General features: G+C 39.5%; 1 protein-coding gene across 1 annotated transcript in view; it reads right to left on the minus strand.

Annotated features, from left to right (window-relative positions):
• LOC125232244 (pyrokinin-1 receptor-like) overlaps positions 1-22,807 on the minus strand; it is a 188,795-nt gene that overhangs the window by 63,198 nt on the left and 102,790 nt on the right. Inside the window, exon 4 of the mRNA XM_048137926.1 lies at positions 19,178-19,285. Within this exon, the coding sequence (XP_047993883.1) occupies positions 19,178-19,285 (108 nt within the window). The remainder of the gene's footprint in view (positions 1-19,177; positions 19,286-22,807) is intronic.

Consider the following 22,807-nt stretch of genomic DNA (forward strand, 5'->3'; position numbering starts at 1 on the left):
TTAATCGCCCACAAAAGCTTTGATTAATTGCTGCAACTTCAAAATTTGCAAATCATTTGTTTTTTATTAGCTTAGAAACCTGATGATTAAAAGAAATTTTGTTTTTTATTTTTTTCTTTAAAACCGCGTATCCGATTGACTTGTTCTTTGGATATTTTATAGATATATTAGGGATACATTAATTAAAAAAAAACTAACTTCCTGACTTTTTGTTAAGTACATTTTTTTTTAATTTATGTTTTTTTTTTTTTACCACATACGAGTTAGCGACAACTACTATATTTTCATATAATAATCGCCATTTTATACTCTATTACATATATTTTTATCAAAAATATTAGTTTGGATCAACAATGTCAAAATAAGTTATTTATATATTACTAGTATTACCCTTTATTACGTTGCTCCTGGAAAGTGATGTATGAAAATTTTGGCATAATTAATGGAAGATTTTTTTTAAATTGGGATATGTAGATTATAGGCCGAAGTTATTTTTCATCAAGCCTCCCCACCCCTCCCCCTCTGCGTCGCCCTCTACCCCCCCTTAAAGAGCCGAAAATGCGATTTTTCTCGATTTCTGACAAAACCGATGAAGATACAGAAAAAGCGTGTAGGAACGAAGTAATCCTTAATGAATTTACTACAAATCTCTCATAAACACTTTAGTGCTAGCACTTATAGTTTTCGCGCAATCCGTCACGAAAGTTGCTCCTTTCTGCAATTTTCTTTAAAGAATATTTTTTTTTTTTAAATTTTTAATTTATTGAAAACAAAGATTACAGTTATACAGTTTTTAGTTTTTTCGCCAAACTTACGTTTAACGGCGAAATGAAGCACTCATTTTCAAAGTTAGTACCTTAAATTATATTAAAAGACTTATTCTAGTGTTAATAGATAATAATATTCATCATCAATTACTAATGGCGCTTTTCATTAACGCTTTAAAACCCGGAATTAGCCAAAAAATCGCTGTCCCTATCTGTCATGTTGACTTATGTATATTTGAGAAAGGGACCAAGCACCCTTTAATTAATCAGTTCAGTAACTATTTTAAAAATGCGAGGGTAATTTTTCATTCAGGCTTTGTACCTAATAGCAACTTCTTAATATTTGATTTAAAGATGTTTTTACTTCGACATTCGTCTTCTAATGTACCTAATGTGTTTGGGGTGTAGTGGGCTTCGGTGTCGGGTCCACCCAGTCGGCCTATTGGCGGGGGATTACCTAGTTAAAATCATCGATGCCCATAAACTCTCACCAGTGGCTCCTCGTAGCTGTCTGCACGCAGCTGCCACACCCCGGGCAACCACGTCGACTCGTGGGCCGAACCTGGTAGAGGGGGGTTTAAGTGCGTGCACTTAAGCCTTACGGCCTCTCCCCGTGTAGTGCATAGTGTCTGCCTCGGCTGAATAGCAGTCTACCGCCGGTGGCGAGGTAGCTAGGCAATTGTGGATGGCCTGAAGGGTACTGATAGGAGACCTGTTATCGCTACCTAGATACTGCATCTCTTCTCCTCTCCGATCGTAGCGGCTATCCGTTCCATTGGAGCAAGAGGAGTAGGGACCAGAGGGTGCGTCTGTGTTTGCGCGAGCACTTACGCACCATAATATATCCTGCGCAACGGACTGTTTCTGGATACTGGCAATTGAACTAGAAAAGTCCTGTGGCGATGGGTTGAGGTAGAAAGGTCTGACTTTGCAAGTTGGGCTTTGTCTGAGACCTGCACACAGGCGGCACGGGGAGAGTGGTCGTTCTTGCGCTGCATAGGAACAACAGTGCAAATTGGGCAGCACCCCGTGCGACAAAGCAGCCCTATTTAGGGTGGCACTGCTTTCCTCGCTCAGCCGAGGAGGGAGCTAGAAAAGGTGCTCCAAAAACTGCTTGTTCCATCTTAATTTAGGGAGGTAGTAACCACGACTGCCTATGCATCCCTACTGACGTGGTCGAAATACAAAAGATAAGAAGTCTTCGAATAAACCCAAATCAGCCAATCTTATATTTGGTGCTTGGAATGTGCGCACTCTTCTCGATCGCGAGGGTAATTCCTGTCCGGAGAGAAAAACAGCTATAGTGGCACGAGAACTACGCCGCTATAATGTCGATATAGCTGCGATCAGCGAAACGCATCTTGCTGATGAAGGAGAGTTACTGGAGAAGGGTGGCGGCTACACATTCTTTTGGAAAGGCACAGCTGCGCATGAACCTAGGCGCTCAGGAGTCGGATTTGCCATAAAAACTGAAATTGCTAAACGTTTAGAAGAGTGTCCCGTTTACATCTCGGACCGTATTATTTCTCTGCGACTTCACCTGCAGCATCACAACTTTCTAAATGTCATTAGCATTTACGCGCCAACTTTATATAAATCAGACGACATTAAAGATCAGTTCTACGAAGAACTTACGCAAGTTCTCTCAAAAGTCAGAGCTCGTGAGCAAATATTGCTACTGGGAGACTTTAATTTTGAAATTGTTTATTTAATGCTAGAGTTGGACGCGATTATGAAGCTTGGCCTGATGTACTTGGTAGGCATGGCATCGGGAATATGAATAGCAATGGACAGCTTCTACTTAGCCTCTGTACCCAATTTGATTTATCTATAACTAACACCTTTTTCAGACTCCCAACTAAGCACAAGGCTACTTGGATGCACCCACGTTCAAAACACTGGCACCTTATTGACTATGCCATAGTGCGACACCGGGACATTGGCCAAGTGAAAATTACGCGCGTCATGAGAGGCGCCAATTGCTGGACTGACCACCGACTTGTGCTATCCAAAATTAACATAAGACTCCGTCGGCCTCGCAGGCGTAATGTTGTTAGAACTGTGCGCACTAATATAGAAAATCTTCAAAGCCTTACGACGAGAGAGCTATATGTTCAAGCTGCAAATGAAGCTCTGTCTTCACTTGATGTTCAAAGTGAAGCTCTTGAGACATCCTGGCAGACACTGTCTACGAAGCTCATCGAAGTTAGTTCTCAGGTGTTGGGCGTCAAACCTCATAGACAGGAGGACTGGTTCGATGAAAATGATGAGACATTCACTGCGGCCTTTAGCAAACACAGAGAGCTTCTCAAAAAGCTAAATTTAGGTAGCAGAGATGTGGAACAGGTGGGAGTCTTAGACAGCATAAAAGAAAGCAACAGAAGAATAAGGAAACTTACCAGGGATGCTAAAGACAAATGGTGGCAAGAAAAGTCGCAGTATTTACAATGGCTGTCGGATACCAACCAGCTGGGAGCTTTTTATGGTGAGGTTAGAAAGCTGATACGACCAGCAAAGCACTGCTCTGTTCCTATAAAATCTGTTGATGGCGTTTCACTAACCAACAAGGAAGGTATAATGAATCGTTGGGTGCAGCATTACAGTCACTTGCTTAACGTAGATCGACAAGCAGATCTTGAGTTCATTAGCTCACTACCGCAGTCGTCGCCAAAAACAGAGCTCGCTAATCCTCCGACGCTTGAAGAAACTGTAGTTGCAATAAGGCAGCTGAAAAACAAAAGGGCAGTGGGTGTTGATAACATCTGCGGAGAGTTACTTAAATACGGAGGTGATAACCTGCATAACACCTTGTGGAAATTATTTGTTCGTATGTGGGACGAGGAACAAGTACCAGATAGTTTTAAAACCTCCCAAATATGTTCCCTATACAAAAACAAAGGAGATCGTTCCGACTGTAACTCCTATCGGGGCATATCGTTACTGTCCACCCCGGGAAAAGTGTTCGCTAGAATACTCCTCAACCGTCTACTGCCTCTATCGGAAAATATACTGCCTGAAACCCAGTTCGGGTTCAGAGCAGATAGGGGGACATGCGAAGGCATATTTTCCGTTCGTCAGTTGCTTGAGAAAAGCAGAGAACAGCACCAACCCATGTTCCTATGCTTCGTTGATCTAGAGAAAGCCTTCGACAGTGTCCCCCGCGAAGCTCTCTGGATAATTTTAGCAAAGCTTGGATGCCCTGACAAGTTCGTGAAGCTATTACGACTCCTACATGATGGAATGAAGTGCTGCGTTACCATCAACGGTGAGCAATCTGAGCCTTTCTCTGTTTCATGCGGAGTTAAGCAGGGCTGCGTACTTGCACCAACTCTGTTTGCACTTTATTTCTCATTCGTAGTTCGAGAGGCTATGAAAAGCTTGTCAGAAGGCATAGGCATTCGCTTCCGCATGGATGGGGGACTCTTTAATATCTCAAGGTTTAGATCCCGTACCAAAGTGTCATATGATGTCATAACGGAAATCATGTACGCGGATGATCTTTGTTTTGTGTCTAATTCTGCGGAAGGCCTGCAAAGACTTATTTCAAGCCTTAATGATGCTTGCACCACATTTGGACTAAAAATTAATGTCAAAAAGACCGAAGTCATGGACGTTATGGACGCCCAAGACAACCCGACAAATTCGTGTGTAGGCATCGGTGACGACTTGCTAAAGCGGGTGGAGAGGTTTAGATATCTTGGTAGCATGATAACATCAAAGTGCGACCTAGATGTTGAGATTAACTCTAGAATCAGTGCTGCAGCGGCCGCCTACGGGAAACTACGGGCCAAGGTATTTCGCTGTCATGACTTAAAGCTCTCCACTAAAATTGGTGTATACATGGCAGCAGTGCTACCAAACTTGCTCTACTCATCCGAGACGTGGGTCCTTTACCGGAAGCATATCCGCACACTCGACAGATTTCACCTCAAATGCCTCCGAGATATTATGAGCATCAAATGGTCGGACCGAGTCAGAAATACAAATGTTCTGAGGCGCGCAAACGTCGGGGGCATTGAGGCTTATCTAATGAGGCGGCAGCTACGGTGGTGTGGGCACGTTTCTCGGATGTCAGAAAGCAGAGTGGCGAAGCGCATCTTCTTTTCAGAACTCCAGAGCGGTAAGCGTAAGAGCGGTGGCCAGTACTTAAGATATAAGGATGTTCTGAAAAGACACATGAAGAGGTGCAAACTTGAGCCCTCTGACTGGGAGCAGAAGGCAGCGCAGCGGCCCGAATGGCGACGTCTCGTTCATGATAGAGTAAAGGAATTTGAAACTGAACGCCTCGTTGAACTCGACCGGAAACGAGATGAGCTTAAAGCCCGCCCGCCATCCTCAATGACCTACAATTATATAGGTGGTGTGCTGACGTGCCCAAAATGTGCTCGAAAATTTAGCCATAAGATAGGGTACGCGAGCCACGTAAAGGCACACCAGAGAGTGGAACAGCTACACTCTGTTTCTTGAAATTGTCTGTTCCAGAACACGCAGTCGCTGTGGCCGAAATCGGCCATGACAGCATCATCATCAATGTGTTAAATGATCGCGGTGTGATGTAGCAGCGGGAATATTAAAGTGTTCTCCCAAAATGCTTACGAAATTTGTTTGATACGACTAAAATATTGTAAACTCATGACTATAATAAAATTAAGGGGATAAATCACTACCATGGATGGGACTTGAACTCACGGCTTCCGGATAGAAACTTGAGGGCTCTACCAACTGAGCCACCAAAAGCTCATCCCTAGTTTCTAGCGAATCTTGCAGCTTTCTACTATATGAATCAATGGTACCCCTAGCGTCATTTATCTATCATATCTATCAATCTAGAGGCCGTGAGTTCAAGTCCCGCCCATGGTAGTGATTTTTTTCCCCTGAAATTCATTCTGAGTTTATAATATTTTAGTACTATCAAACCGACAATTTCGTAAGCATTTAAGGAGAAAACTTATCATTCATTAAAGAAAATTGCAGAAAGGAGCAACTTTCGTGACGGATTGCGCGAAAACTATAAGTGCTAGCACTAAAGTGTTTATGAGAGATTTGTAGTAAATTCATTATGGATTACTTCATTCCTACACGCTTTTTCTGTATCTTCATCGGTTTTGTCAGAAATCGAGAAAAATCGCATTTTTGGCTCTTTAAGGGGGGGTAGAGGGGTGACGCAGAGGGGGGAGGGGTGGGGAGGGTTGATGAAAAATAACTTCGGCCTATAATCTACATATCCCAATTTAAAAAAAATCTTCCATTAATTATGCCAAAATTTTCATACATCACTTTCCAGGAGCAACGTACTAAAGGGTAATACTAGTAATATATAAATAACTTATTTTGACATTGTTGATCCAAACTAATATTTTTAATAAAAATATATGTAATAGAGTATAAAATGGCGATTATTATATGAAAATATAGTAGGTGTCGCTAACTCGTATGTGGTAAAAAAAAAATATTTAAAACATAAATTAAAAAAAAAATGTACTTAACAAAAAGTCAGGAAGTAATTTTTTTTTAAATTGATGTATCCCTAATATATCTATAAAATATCAAAAGAACAAGTCAATCGGATACGCGGTTTTAAAGAAAAAAATAAAAAACAAAATTTCTTTTTTTTAATTTTTTTCGTAAACGGAAATAGTTTGATGCATAATATCCAGTAGTAGTACATGTAGTAACAATACGAATAATCCTGCATATCAATATTTCATATTTAGCCAGGGGCAATTTTACCATGGCAGTCCGGCCAGGCCCCGTAGCCGAATGGCATTTCTCCGACGCCAAACGAAAGCGATACGCCGCTGGCTCTGTCGCGCCAATACGCAAGCGCGATAGAGATAGATATCTACTAGCGCTTCGTTTCGTGAGCATTTCGTGAGCGATTGTGCCATTCGGCTAGCCACCCAGGCCCCGTAGCCGAATGGCATTTCTCCGACGCCAAACGAAAGCGATACGCCGCTGGCTCTGTCGCGCCAATACGCAAGCGCGATAGAGATAGATATCTACTAGCGCTTCGTTTCGTGAGCGTTTCGTGAGCGATTGTGCCATTCGGCTAGCCACCCAGGCCCTTTGTTTTTCTATTTTACGGTAAAGTTTACGCTTTCCTTCTAAAGAGAAATAAATTGTATTTGGCCCAAAGTACATTAAAGGCGCTTTGATAATTGCCTTTGACATTCTTCCTAATTACATCCGATATCGGATCGGATCGCGCCAATGTCGACCGACGCTTAAATAACGCAGTCTCTCCACGTCCTAAGTTTGGGTGGCTGACGGACAGGCCGGAAGCTGTCATTTCTGTTTGTCCCTTTACCATATCTCCTAGATACATACTATCAATTGTGTCGCTTAGTTTCAAACTTGGGTACTTAAATCCATTCTGCTTTAAGATTGAATATATTAAAAATATATATTAACCTTGTAGCAGAATGGATTTATCCAGGTTTGAAGTTAAGCGACACAATTACGCTTAATTCGGTATGTAAGAAATACCTTATTTTTTGTTAAGTTACTGATGGGCCTTATTTCATACATGCAGCAATTTGGGAAAAGTGCACCTACTTAATGCACAATTGCACATGGACCCAATTTTTTGACCCATTTACACTTATCTAATTATAAAATGTACATAACATTTCGAGACTTTTAACCGGGCCTTATTTGTATGTAGATTACAGATGCCCTTAGTTGGTAGATGAAATGAGTGTTATATACGTTTTAATTCTATGGTAACAGAAATGCTGATATGTAAGTATAAATAAGTTTTAAATAATAAAAATATCAAAAGTATCTATACGTTTAAGTACCGATACCTAGGTTTAAATTTAGCTGGCAAATTAGTTAAGCATTTTTATGGTTGGTCTTGTTCTGTGCTAAGCCTTGTATTTCTAATGCTAGGTAGGTAATATGTATACACAACCCTAGAAAATTAGAAATATAAGATGCATATGTAGCTTTCCATCTGAAAAAGGTCCTTATGCTTCATATGCAATAAGATTTTGTTTGGCAGATTTTTTTGTTAGAATTCTGCTAAAAAGTTCTAATTACCTTGGAACATAATCCGGTGTCTGGTAATATAATAGGTACCAAATTGTTACCTAGTTAAATTTTCCTAAGCTGTCACTTCTGTCAAACATGTGCAAAAAAAGAATAAGATTCACATACATTTTTGGTAGGTAGATACTGTCAACCAATTATGTAGAATTAGGGTTTGCAAAAACCGGTTAACTTTAAAAACCGGTTAATAACCGAACCTATACCTTCAAAACCGGTTAACCGGTTTTTAACCGGTTTTGCGGATTTTTAGTAAATTACCGTACTACGCAATAATATTACCATTACCTTCAAGAATTCTGTTGTTTATGATGTCTTAGCAGGTATTACTTGCACGATGAAGATCATTTTTATCCAATTTTTGGAAATTTTGTAAAATGCAGAAGTTGCCATAAAGGACTTTTGTGCCCATAGTGTATATGGCGCTTAAAACTGTCGTGCTTTACTGTGATAATCACTTTAAGTATTTGTCAGTTTTGCGTTTTCTAAGCATGTCGCGGAGGTCTACAGCTCCCAGAGTCACTAGTAATACAAGAAATCGTCCCATTAATGCAAATACCGACTAAGTGACTTTTTGACGAAATCGAGTTTTTAGCACCTATAGAATAAGGTTTTCAAGGGCTACAATATGTTAAAACCCATGTATTGATACGACGCTGCATTCAAAAGATAGCTTCCGCATAAAGTTACTTAATGGTCAATTTGTTGCATTATAAACTGCCAGAATGTAATATGAATATTTAATATAAACTTTTATGCTTTATCCGCCAAGTAGAACCTTTTAATGGTGTATAGTGTTTTTTTGCATTTAAACATTTTGTTAAAGTAGCCATCTTATGTTCTACAAAAAAGTTTAATGTGTACATATTTGATTTTTGCAAATAAAACTATCAACAAAATTCTTTATTTTAAGCCAGGCTAAATACACCAAATGTCTTTAAGATGTTTTTCCAGAAGATGTTTGTTTACAAACATCAGCAATTTCATTCTACCAAAAAGTTGTATAGGGACTATAATTGGTTTTGCATGTGATGTGACGAAGGAAAGGATAACGGTCTATTACTGCAAATACCGACTATGTGTAAATAGGCGATTTTGAGATAATGCGGTTTGAAAGTTTGAAGGCACGTTTTATATGAAAACATGAAGAAATTTACGTTATGTGTATGGCATTTTAAACCCTATATTTTTTTGTTTACTACTTTGTCGTATATATATTCAGAATGTATTTAGTTGACGATCAAATACGATTTAATGAAACAGTCGAATACCTACTTAGTTGGTTTTTCCTGTAGAAATAAATGTTTGCATATTTCTCTTCTTTATACATAATTATAACCCATTGTTTGTCTTAAATAAAGCTTCGTTTTTCATACGATGTTCTACAACCTAAATGAGTTTTTTCTGAAATATACCGGGTAATAATTATAAGTTAGCCAGTAAGCTAATATAGTCAGTAGTTTTTAAGAATATTGTACGCTCGAAATGGGCACTGTTGATACTGTATTTCCTGTATATCATACCATCTTATGTACACAGTTAACAATGAATAAACTTTACTTTACTTTACTTACTAGCATACCTACGGTACGAGTAGACTTCAGATGTCACAACTGTGTACCACTTCACCAACTGCAGTATTAAGTGGTTGAAACCACTCATGGTACCCTTTAGGTATTAAATCTCTGTCACAAAGGCTGAATAAAGTCTTGAGGACACTTAGGTGGAGTCGAGGCACGTCGAATCGAGCCCTGCATACATTTACAATGAACGATGAATCCGATTCGACGCGTCGCTAATGGACGTAGTTTCATAAGAAATGCAGAAGGCGAATTAATGAGATTCGACTCGGCGAGCTTAGTGGTCACTAGGCTTAAGTTCATATCGAGATCTGGACGTAGCACAAGGCAAGAAAATCAACGCCACAAATTAAACTCCAGTTCAGTAGAACCACCTCAAACCTCTTAATGTATCATATCATATTTCTATCTCGGTCTAAAGCTCGATAAACAACTAGCTATCTCTGCGTTCAAGAAAATGGACTTACGCAGACTTTTTGACAAAGGTATCGTAACTAAATAGTACCATGAGTGCTTCCAATCACTTAATACCTAGTTAGTCTAGCATTGTCAGCCGTGTTACGGACGTGTTTGTATCGAATTCCACCAGCGATGAAGATATACTAAATGTAACAGTGTAGATAGTGAAATTTCGAACATAAATTATGGCGGACTTCGGATTGCTGAGACAGTGAACTAGTATGTAGTAAGTAGCTATGCATATTATGCTATTACCCAAAAACGCATTAACCGATTTGTAAAATTCTTTTTGTGATTTCAAGGGAATGCTATTGCGTTACTTCTTGTTAAATTTTACTGAAATCGGTTAAAGTATTTTGTGAAAAATCTCCTAAAACCGGTTGAAGAGGATTTTTTCAAAATTTTTTTTTGAGAATAACTCTTCAAAACCATAAATAAAGTATTATTAATGGTTAGTAATGTTAAAAAACTTTTTATTACAAATGTACCAGTTAAATTAACAATGATAAGTGAAGTTTTGTAACATAAAATTAGAGCAGCTATATTTCCTGCAACTAAAACCGCCTATGTCATTGAGAATATTTAATATATTTTGAAATAAGTTCAAAACTTTTGTATATTTTTTCTTTTTTTGCAAATCATAAGTAAAGTGTATTAAAAGCAAAGCTTAATCAAAGGGAAACACTGCTTTATATGTATTAATAAGAGAAATATACAAATTTTTATTTCTACAGGAAAAACCAACTAAGTTTGCTACTATTTTTTTTAAATCGTAGTTTTATCGTCAATCAAATCAAGCCTGGATATTGTTTACGATTAAGTATTAAACAACACAATACGGGCTGTAGAATGCTGTATACAAATAGTAATTTTTTTCATGTTTTCATATGAAATCGTACCTTCAAACATTAAAATCGCATTATCTCAAAATCACTTTTTTGCACATAGTCGGTATTTGCAGTAAGGGGACGAAATTAACGTAAGAAAACCAAGATCTTAATTTTCCCTTTATTTTAAAAATATAATTTGAAATACACAGAAGAGTTCGGTTATAACGACGCCCAAGGGATGTCGTACAAAACGAAATTCATTTCGGTTTAAAGATATGTCATTTCTAGTATGCGTGCTTGCTCATCACCGGCAAATTACTGTCGTATATCGTAATAATAAATTGTTGCATTCCTTGAACCTCGATTTACGTAATTAATATGACAATCGATTTTTTTTATTAAGTTAAATTAGTTTATACGCAATCGAAAAATAAAAAGTGGGTTCTATTTAGAGCTTATAAGATTAGACCCCAGGCGAACCAATTGTTAAAATTATTAAAATCAATGCTCCAAAAAGTCACATGGCCACAACACAATCTCATCTTGCTACTTGTAGGCAAGACAGGGGCCGTGCTTGGGGCGGAAATAACTTTGGTTCCTCAATTTACTAGTAAAAACGTTGTCGCTTGTCGTTGTAACCGGACTTGACGGACGGATTTTGCGTTAAATTACGTCGTAAAAAGCGGTTGGTCGTTAAAACCGGAGTCGTAATAAACGGATGTGCTTTCATAATATCACATATGAAAACCAAACAAATACCTGTGCTTCCGTTATTGTAAGCGGTTGGACGTTAGATATATGCATGCGGAGTCTTAATACTAACCGGACTTTACTGTATAAAATGTATATTTAAGTGGACTCGGGACTATTATTTAATCTTCACGTTTAGTTAGATTACCAAATCATGATCATACTATGACTACTTTAAGAAATTCAGTGCAGGTGCGTAATGTTGTCAATGAAAAGTAATAAATAAATCTTTATTGTTACAAAACATTGAAGAATTATGCACTTTTGACCCTTTTTTATGCCTAATTTGGTCATTTTGGGAAATAAATATAGTTTCGGTTATTAACCGGTTAGATACTATGAAAACCGGTTTTTAACCGAGGCCGAAAAGTCTCGGTTAACCGGTTTTTCGGTTAACCGGTTAACCGGTTTTTCGGTTAACCGGTTTTCATACCCTATGTAGAATCCTAGGCCACTCTAGAACCCTGTCGTATTGACACCGTCATTTATTTGCTACAGAAGTCAGTTTTACTTTTACTGTGAAAGGGTCTAGATTGGCCAATGACCTAGGATTCAGATTAATTGGTTGATTGTACGTACCTACTCCTATAATATGGCTTCTCTTTGAAATCGAAAAGGTTTTAGCTTTTTACATACCGAATAACTTTATTTCGCTAACAATGTGACTCTTAAAAGAAATCATCTTTTAAGATAATCACATTATGTATAAGATAAGGAATTGTTTCTACCATTCCTTAAAACATTACAAATTTGCATTTTAGTCAAATCAGTACACTTAATATCTTCACGGAGTCCAAAACATTATGCATCAAAAGTCCGAATCTAGACAAATATAGAGAGCGCTTGAGCGCGAGTAAGTACTTGTGCCGGCGGTGGACGCGGGTGTGTGCGTGCGCCACGCGCACGCACACAGGGCCTCTCTGTGGGTGCCGCCCCCGTCAGCGCGACGGCGATAAAGTCCTAAAAATCTCAAATTTGAATTCGTGCTTCGGTATCGTATCCTCTTAATCTGGCTGCTAAATTTTACCTATAAATGATGATTTTGAATCATAAATATTGAATAAATTGATGGATTTGATTTATTTTGATGTTTTATAGTCAGTATTTTGTTCGTGTAGGTGTGGTGAAAAATTTTGTGTTTCACTCGGTGGCAAAGTTTGTTTAACCTTCGTGCCTTGATACCCTCGCAACGCTCAAGATTCCACTTTTTGAATCACTCGCTACGCTCGCGGTTCAATATTGGAATCTTTCGCTTGCTCAGGTATCAATATTGGCACGTGCGGTTAAACAACTACTTTGCCCCCTTGTAAAACAAATAACTATTAACCCCTGACGCAAAAAGGACGGGGTGTCGTGTCTGTATATTTGTTTGTCTGTCTGTCTGTCTATGTCATCGTAGCTCCCGAACGGATGAACCGATTTAGATTTATTTTGTTTTTGTTTGAAAACTGAATTAATCGGGAGTGTTCTTAGCCATGTTTCATGAAAATCGGTTCAATATGACGGGGGTTTTTCAAAATTTTGTGGTTAGTTTACATAGCAACAATTAACTGTTCTCATAAAAACGCGTCAGAAAAGTTGCCACATGCAAAACGGCTTACATAGACGGTGGGGAGCCTATTATTTTCTAGTCTTTTGCCAGGCTGTGCTCGCTTTGACAACTAACCCCAAGAAATGACAGTTCGCACATACAGTCTGACCAAAAAGAGTAGAAATTAAAAAGTGGCAACATCGTTGTGTCGTCCCGTTTTCTCACACATTGATTTGAAAGCGATGACACTACAATGTTGCCACTTTACCAAAAACTCATTAGCACAAGCCGGGGTTCGAACCCGCGGTCTTCAGATAAGTCGCTCGCTAGACAATATCTAAACAAAAGAGTAATTTGTCTAAGCCAATTAAATTCGTCTTTAGATCGTTAGCAAAGTTAGTTTCAGCCGTGAGTTTTAATCTTTTTGCGTTCAATTAGAATGGAAAACTCATTAGACAAGTGTCTGTGCATCGTGCAACAAATTGGCAAGGAATATGGAGACGGAGATTATAATTAATATGCAAGTTAGTTCGCTAAGCCCTTTTTAATTGGCAACTGGTTTCCATTGATTTTAGAATCCTGGGTACCTAGGCAATGTCACAATCGCTACGAACAAAATTTGCTCTTTAATTTCCACTAATGGCAGTTTAACGTGGTTTAACTCATAGATCTGATAGATATAATTATTTATGTCTTTAGTATAGATAAAGTACCCATATTTGAGTATATTTATTCAATTATTACATGATGTATTGATTTATAGCCATTTTATTAGAATAATAAAATTTGGCACGTAGGTTCCTTATATAGTGTAGAGGAGCACTAAGAAAGGATTTTTCAAAATTCGCCTCCTAAGGGGGTCAAATGGGGAAACAATGTTAGTTTCACTGTTTTATTCGAAACTTCACAGGAGGGATCCTAAAAACATATGACTAAAGACGTGTTTCAGGTTTTTTGAAAATTTAACCCCTAAAAGGGTGAGAAGGGAGTGATAAAGTCAAAAAACTAATATGGGTATCGTTTTTACGGTTTATTGGGTCGCTGATCACGATAAATACAACGTTTTTAAAATCTAACGAGGCGGAAGTGAAATGCTTTCTCCCCTGTTGTAGTGCAATGGGGTTTAAATATCAAAAAATATATAAAAGAAGAAACTGACTGACTGACTAACTGACATAATATATCAACACACAGCCGAAACCGCTGGTCCTAGAGATTTAAAATTTGGCACATAGGTTCCTTATATGGCGTAGAGGAGCACTAAGAAAGGATTTTTCAAAATTCTCCTCTTAAAAGGGTGAAATGGGGGTTCAAAGTTTGTATGGGGAAACAAGATTAGTTTGACTATTTTATTCGAAACTTCACAGGAGGATTCCTAAAGACATATGACTAAATACATGTTTCAGGTTTTTTGAAAATTTGACCCCTAAAGGGGTGCAAAGGGGTAAAGTCAAAAACACAATATGGGTATCGTTTTTATGGTTTATCGAGTCGCTGATCACGATAAATACAACGATTTTAAAATCTAATGAGGTGGAAAAGAAATTTTCTCCCCTGTTGTTGTGTAATGGGGTTAAAATATCCAAAATAGCCATAAGTATAGGTTTAGTTTTTAATCTTTACTTCTGGTTCAAGAGATTTCAAATTGACACGGAAGTTCCTTAGAGGAGCACTAAGAAAGGATTTTTCAAAGTTCACCTCCTAGCATGATAATTTGACAGGGGCAAGGACAGGGACAGGGACAGGAACAGGCACGGACAGGGATAGGAACGGGTTAGGGTTAGGGTTAGGGTTAGGGTTAGGGTTAGGGTTAGGGATAGGGATAGGGATAGGGATAGGGATAGGGATAGGGATAGGGATAGGGATAGGGATAGGGATAGGGATAGGATAGGGATAGGGATAGGGATAGGGATAGGGATAGGGATAGGGATAGGGATAGGGATAGGGATAGGGATAGGGATAGGGATAGGGATAGGGATAGGGATAGGGATAGGGATAGGGATAGGGATAGGGATAGGGATAGGGATAGGGATAGGGATAGGGATAGGGATAGGGATAGGATAGGGATAGGGATAGGGATAGGGATAGGGATAGGGATAGGGATAGGGATAGGATAGGGATAGGGATAGGGATAGGGATAGGGATAGGGATAGGGATAGGGATAGGGATAGGGATAGGGATAGGGATAGGGATAGGGATAGGGATAGGGATAGGGATAGGGATAGGGATAGGGATAGGGATAGGGATAGGGATAGGGATAGGGATAGGGATAGGGATAGGGATAGGGATAGGGATAGGGATAGGGATAGGGATAGGGATAGGGATAGGGATAGGGATAGGGATAGGGATAGGGATAGGGATAGGGATAGGGATAGGGATAGGGATAGGGATAGGGATAGGGATAGGGATAGGGATAGGGATAGGGATAGGGATAGGGATAGGGATAGGGATAGGGATAGGGATAGGGATAGGGATAGGGATAGGGATAGGGATAGGGATAGGGGAGGGACGGGGACAGGGACGGGACGGGAACGGGGATAAGGATAGAGATAGGGACGGGGATAAGAATAGGGATTGGGGTCGGAATAATCGGCCGGCAATCGATATCTAGGCAGTGTAAAATGCAGGTGGCTCAGTGGGAAGAGTAAGTAGGCATCGGCGAGTATCCTGCATCCGTAATAACTATTACATTCAATGTGCTGTAAGAAGATCGTTGCTTTCTTGCCTTTTATATGTTTACGTTTGCAATAAGTATAAGCAAAATGGAAAAAATTGTAAGCGATAATGCAAATCAATAGAGTCGAAAAGTGGGAAACCACTTTATTGGCTGACCGTACAGCAAATAGATCAGTAACAATGCCCCCCAACCCAGTCGAGAATTGCCCCGCTTTACCTTAATCGAAATAATCGCGGATAGATGTACCTACAAAGAAACCTACGGATCCAAATGAAAATCTTATTTTTTGTAAACGTTTCAATAAGAATACTTTTATTACGCGGGCGAAGCCGCGGGTAAAAGCTAGTTAGAATAATAAAATTTAATACATCATCGTCCTCCTTGCGCTATCCCGGCATTTTCCACGGCTCATGGGAGCCTGGGGTCCGCTCTGACAACTAATACCAAGATTTGGCGTAGGCACTAGTTTTTACGAAAGCGTCTGCCATCTGATCTTCCAACCCGAAGAGTAACTTGGCCTTATTGGAATTAGTCCGGTTTCCTCACGACTAATAAACTTTATACCAAACACTAAAATACTTCAAAGAACACGATGTGAGGAAGGGAAAATAAACATTACCAAAGTACAAAGGAGAATCATGGTTTTTCATGAAAACTTTCAGATCAAAATTGTATGATTGTATGATTTGTATGATCGTTTTATGACCTGAACATCCGGCTTTTATCTTCAATGCGTACAACTATTTGGATGTTTATCATAAGGTTAGGTTAGTTTATGATAGTTATGAAAATATTATCATTTGTGTTTCAAAAATGTAAACCCATCAAAAATGTAATGTGGTGTTTTTTTAGATAGTTATCAATCAGATTTGGTGAATAGGTAAACTTCTATTTTGTATTCTGTAGCTACAATATAAGGACAAGTACTATGCTAAATATATTCCACTTTGAATTGATAGATAATTCAACGGATAATAAAAAAAAATAGTTTTTTTTTCACGATGCCCATAAAAGTACTCATCCAGTTAATCACATTTCATCTTAACTCAAACTAAAAAAGAAATAACTACAAATAAATTGCGAAATAAGAACCAAGTTCAGATAACTTTGCCGTCAAAGTAAATGAGATCTACATGTGTGCCTAATTAATTACAGTGTGTAAGATTTACACGGCCATAAATTAAACCAGCCATACGCCGTGGCTTGCGTGGGCGACGGTCGCGCGATGGTCGCGCGACGGCGATGCGACGCATACGAAATCAAACCTTATCGATATTAGAAGTATGAGACGCGACGGCGACGGTCGCGCGACCGCCCACGCAAACACGGCGATAGACTTCATTAGTGTTATTGAATGTTATGATGTTAGATTTCTGAAGTTGATCGTAATTTTCATCCTATAATTTTTTTATTTTTCTCAGCAGCTATGTGCTGTGCTATGCCAAAGTTATGTAATTACATAATTATGTCCTATATACTCGTAATTGAATATCAGCAATACATCATCATCTCCTCCTAGCCATTTTCGGCTACGGCGACTGCGTTTTACGGTTGAGAGCGTCGCTGGTGGTCTCAGGTGACTGACGAAGCCAATTTTTGCTACGAACCTACGAATGTGCGACCACACTCGCGGCAGGTCAGCGCCCCTCTGACATAATTGTAGGCAAATTGCCACAGGTCGAGTTCTGTTGCGCCTTCTAGCTTCAGCAACTACTTCTACAACAGCAATACATAGGAAAGTAGAAACACAAACAAAGGTAGACAACAAGACTGCCTTCTCGCTAAAGGGCTATTTCTTCCAGACAACCTTAAGAAAAATTAACATTGTCAATAGGTGCCAAAAAATCAGGTAGAGAAAGTTATCGCACAATATAAACAACAGACTAAAATCCATTCAAATACAAAAATAAATAAGATACTTACACCATTAAAAAATTTCCTGTATTAGATTTACACACTGTATAACTAGATAATCAGAAAAGAAGCCTAACTTGCACAATTAGGTACACAGCTGGGAGCCCTATTTCATTTTTCTAGGTCATGAAAGTCGATTAGATCTTTGAACTAAATTCTTAGAAATTAAATCAATTATAAAAACATCGGTTTTGATGTCGGTGTCACATTCATCATAAATAATTGAAATTGGAGATTGGAAATAAATTCATCTAATATTATAGTAATATTCATATTAATATTTTATTTGAAATTGTATTTAGTTTCTAAGGATTACGTAAAAGTACGAAGAAGGTAAGTTAATTTAGTAAATTGATTTAAACTAATGATCTTCACTCATCTGGGTTAAATTGTGGCGTAGGCGAGAGGCTGGCAACCTGTCACTGCAATGTCACAATTTCGTTTTTTGTCAACCCCTTATTTGCCAAGAGTGGCACTGAAACTTGAGTAGTTTCATGTGCTCTGCCTACCCCTTCATGGGATACAGGCGTGATTGTATGTATGTATGTATCTTCACTCTTATTATTGAATTAAAACGGGACTTCATCGCGTAAGACTTACGTTTATATTTAACCAGATGTTTAGGACGTGACATTACGTCCGTGGCACGGGCAGACTGGCGGGGCCTGGAGGAATGTATCAATATCTTTTAGCTGCACGAGTTTTTCGAACTACCCGCACTCGACTGTCATTAGTCACGCTAAGGTTGCCAGTAAGGTCAGTGTCGGGAAGACCGTCTATCAGGGAAGACCGTCTACTGACTATAACTTTTGCATTCATATATCTACGCTTCTTACACCTCCAAAGGTATACCAGTTTTTCACCATTAAGCCATTGGTCTTCAATAGGTCTTCCCTAGGACGAACACTAGTTAACGATAAACTTGATTCCTGTTTCGAACTCTTAACATCGAGTTCAACATGGTTCCGCAAAACATTAAAATAAAATAGAAGCAGTCGGAATATTTATGTATTATGTATGTAAGTAACGTAGTAATTTTAATAATCGTTTTTCTTGTCTAGTACTAACAGCAACACTCTTAGCTAACCATCGCTAGACGTTATGCCCTTGTAATAATGATTACAAATGCACAGCTAACAGTGTTGCCAATGGCACTATTAATGTACTCAAAACGCGTTCAATTTATAGTTTTATGTTCTGAAATATCATCGATATTATGCCTACTCGGAAAGTCCGGCTATATAAGAGTAAGGCCGACAACAGACAGTCTTAAATTTCATAATCTTAAAAAATCATAATCTTATGAAATCGAATCGAGTGCCTTGCCTTGCCACACACATTCTTAAAATTTAGATTATTCGCAATCTGTCAGATCAATCTAAAAAATCATAATCTTAAAACATAAGATTCTATGTGGACAGTTGCGAAATTGTATGGAAAGCCGTGCACTCGATCTGCTTCCATAAGATTATGATTTTCTTTTCAGATTATGAATTTTAAGACTGTCTGTTGCTGGCCTAAGGTCGCAGAAATGCTATTTGACTACGGGGCCTGTGCTCTTGGCAGTCTTGGCACACAGCCAGCACATAATAGATAATGACGGGCAAATTACTCGGTCTTACCTTGAAAGCGTTTCTGAATTTGTTGGACATGATGTTGTAGAGGAAGGGGTTGATGGCCGTCGACAGGAAATACAGCACCCCCGACAGAAACGTTAGCACGATGTATACCTGCGGGACAAATATGGTTCGTTAAGCTGAGTTTAGACCAGCAAGTTACGCCGTGTCTTGCGTGGGCGACGGTCGCGCGACCGTCGCCGTCGCGTTTCACCGCATCGTCTACTTCCATATCGATAAAGTTTGATTTCGTATGCGTCGCATCGCCACGCGCGACCGTCGCCCACGCAAGACACGGTGTTATTGCTGCAAGTTTTGAGACGCAACCATAGGTAAGAGTGAGTGGCAAATATCTGCATCTCTTTCTTGCATATACTTCTGTCTCAAAACTTGCAGCAATAACTTGCACATCTATACTCAGCGTTAGATCAAATAGGATCGAGTATATTATACAGAGTTACTGTTAAATTAAAATGTGTAGTCACAGTGCATAGATTGCCATCTCTCGAGACAGGTTTCACATTTTTGAACAGTCACCGGCATAAATGATGATTTATATGCCTTGTCACATTAACGTCTTGTTTGAAATGTCATACGAAATTGATAATGATAAACCATTTAGGCCCACTTCCACCAATTGTAGTATATCCCTAATTAACACTTTAACAGTAACTTAACGTTACTGTCTGCAACATACATGTGACACACGTATGTGAATAAAATAGCATGTAAACATACTTTATTATATAAAGTATGTTTAGTTTTACTTGCCCTCTCTCTTCTGTATTGATTATTGACAATACAACACACATCATTCACAATGACCAGTTTTACTTAACCTCCATTCAACCCTCCAACTTCATCATATCTCATGGCGACCCATACCAGTAGAACCAAGGAAACGGATTTCACCACGGAGCGCAATAATGAAGACAGAAAACAAATTCAAGATTGAAGATTCAAGATTACCCTAACGAAGATATCACCATTATGAAGATCGGCACTGAAGATACAAGATTACTTTTATGAAGATCAGCATTGAAGAAATCATTTTTAAGAAGAAAGAAGCCTCTCAGCAAACTAAAGAAGAAAAGAAGAAAGAAAATATGTTCTATATATAAATAAGCCTATGAAGAAAGAAGAGCGTTGTCCAGGGTTTCCCGGCTCGCGAATCAAGAGGTGTCCAGGGTTATCCCGGCCCATCATCAAGAGGTGTCCAGGGTTATCCCGGCCCAGCTCGAGGGAGTCCAGGGTTATCCCGGCCCGCATCATCTTCAGAGCATCGGTCACGTGCACATGGAAGACTCACGTTGCCAACCAGCGTCACGCGACAGCCCGACCGCCCGCCCGTGCCAGCGCGGAATGCAGCGTCAACAATTCAACATGACCTACTAAGCGAAGTACATTGCCGCTATCTATGTAAGTTAGTTATATTATTTTGTCATGTTATTTAGCAATTTATAGGGATCCTTTTTGCAGCATTTTTTTTTTATTAATTAATTGAGGTGACAAATTTATTATGTTATTAGAATTACAGTCTTTACGCGATAAACTAAATAAGTTGGAAGAGGATATTTCTAAGTTAGGTCCAGAGAGGCGACGGAAAGAAATAGGTACAAAGAAATTAGAGGAATCAAATGAATTATATAACCAATTTGCGGATATTGTGTCTCAGTTAAAGGAAAAGCAGGACGAATATAGTTCTTCAGAAATAAAATTTGGTAATTTACTTATAGGCGAAGTCAAAGAAACTTACGAGAGGATTAAGTTATCGTTACAATTCTTTGATACGGATTCCCAAACAGACGGAAAAATGGCTAAACCTAGTTTTGATGTTAAAACGGCCATCGCCTTTGTAGGCGACGCATATTTGTTTTATGTGAACTGTACTTTAGGATTTATTTATTAAGTTTGCTTACTTATTTTGGCACATGTAACGCCATCTAGAGTTAAACTTTGGAATTAAAGCTACATAAAAACAATGGTGGGTAGCGAACCCAAGTCATGCGCTGCACCTAAGCTAAATGAAGGTAGTTGTACATTTCGCGAACTGAGACCCGCCGCGTTGACTCCTCGCTCGTACCACGGTTTTTGGCATCGTATTTTCAGAATTATGCGTTTAATTTAACCTGTCACCTACAATAAAGTGGTCATTCGAACCAAATCTGTGCTAAAGTGATGCATAGGACACCAGTGCAAAAATCGCAGATTAAAACGCGTAATCAGTATCGCCGCGAACTCGAGTGCACGAATGCGCAAATGGCGAGTACATCGAGCAACGCGCCCGCGCCTACACCCGCGGAACCTATAGTTAATAAATTCCTAGACCTCGGCACCGATAGTCTTAAAGTGAAATCGTCGAAGGATAGGGAACAAGTGAAAATGGAAACACCAAAAAGTGTACGTGGTTCAGTTTCGTCAGTAAAGTCTAAACTATCTACGTCATCATCAATTGCGCGACGTAAGCAATTGGAATTTGAAGCCGCTCAAGCCAAGGCCCAGATTGAGCTGGCCCTTATTGATAAAAAGCTAGAAGCTGATCTAGCCCAAGTTGACGCCGAAGAGTCGCAGAGTGAGAATGAGCGCGGTAGTGAAGCGAGCGGAAGCGCGCATAGCAACAGGGCGCGGTCGAACGTCGAACAGTGGTTGAGTCAAGGTCACGACGAAACTACTTACATACCGCAGCCAGAGGCGCCTTATCAGCCACAGCATCACCAGCACCCTGCACCAGCACCCGTCAACTTACCTATAGTCCAGCAACCTATTCCAAGTGACAGCATTCGAGAACTAGCGCTTACCTTGAAGGATATCATGACGAACTCGTCAGCCAAGCGTGAGGATCGTTTGCTCAGCCGCCTGTCTACGCCACGTGACTTACCTATATTCAGCGGCGACAGCGTCGAATGGTTGCACTTTAAAAAGTCTTATACGGAATCTACCAGAGTCTGTGAATTCTCTGACTCTGAGAACCTGGAGAGGCTACGCAAAGCACTGCGAGGCGACGCCAAGGACACGGTTACCGCACTGCTGATCGGCAACACCCCGCCCGCAGCCGTCATGGAAGCTCTCGAGTTAAGGTTCGGCCGATCGGATGTCATCATCATGAACCTCACGACGCAGCTGAAGAAGCTACCTTCGTTACCCACATCGTACCAGCATGAGTTGATTGACTTTTCGATAAAAGTAAATAACTGCGTAGCAACAATAGGTGCGCTAAATAAACCTGATTACCTACGCAGTCCCGAGCTCGCATCAGCTGTTCTTAACAAGCTACCGAGCACACTGATTGGTAAATGGACTGATTTCGCATACAAAAGGTTAGAGGAAGACCAGCCTAAGTTGATCCTCATCTCCGAGTTTCTTAAACAAGAAGCACAAATGTTGTCACTAGTTGGAATGACACAAGCACGTGAACAAAGCAAGTCGAGTGAAATAAAAACTACAGCGAAATACTCAGGTGATAACAAAGTTCGTATTACTCGGCCCATATTGACAACAAAAGTCGTCAAGGAAAATAAGAATTGTAAATTTTGCTTAAAGGAATTTCACCCGCTGCCCGACTGCCGTGTTTTCAAACGTGCCATGCGCCGTGACAGATGGAAGTTCGTCAGATCCCAAGGACTATGTTATTGTTGT

The sequence above is a fragment of the Leguminivora glycinivorella genome, chromosome 1, assembly GCF_023078275.1.
Source record: "Leguminivora glycinivorella isolate SPB_JAAS2020 chromosome 1, LegGlyc_1.1, whole genome shotgun sequence".
In the NCBI taxonomy this organism is placed as follows: Eukaryota; Metazoa; Arthropoda; class Insecta; order Lepidoptera; family Tortricidae; genus Leguminivora; species Leguminivora glycinivorella.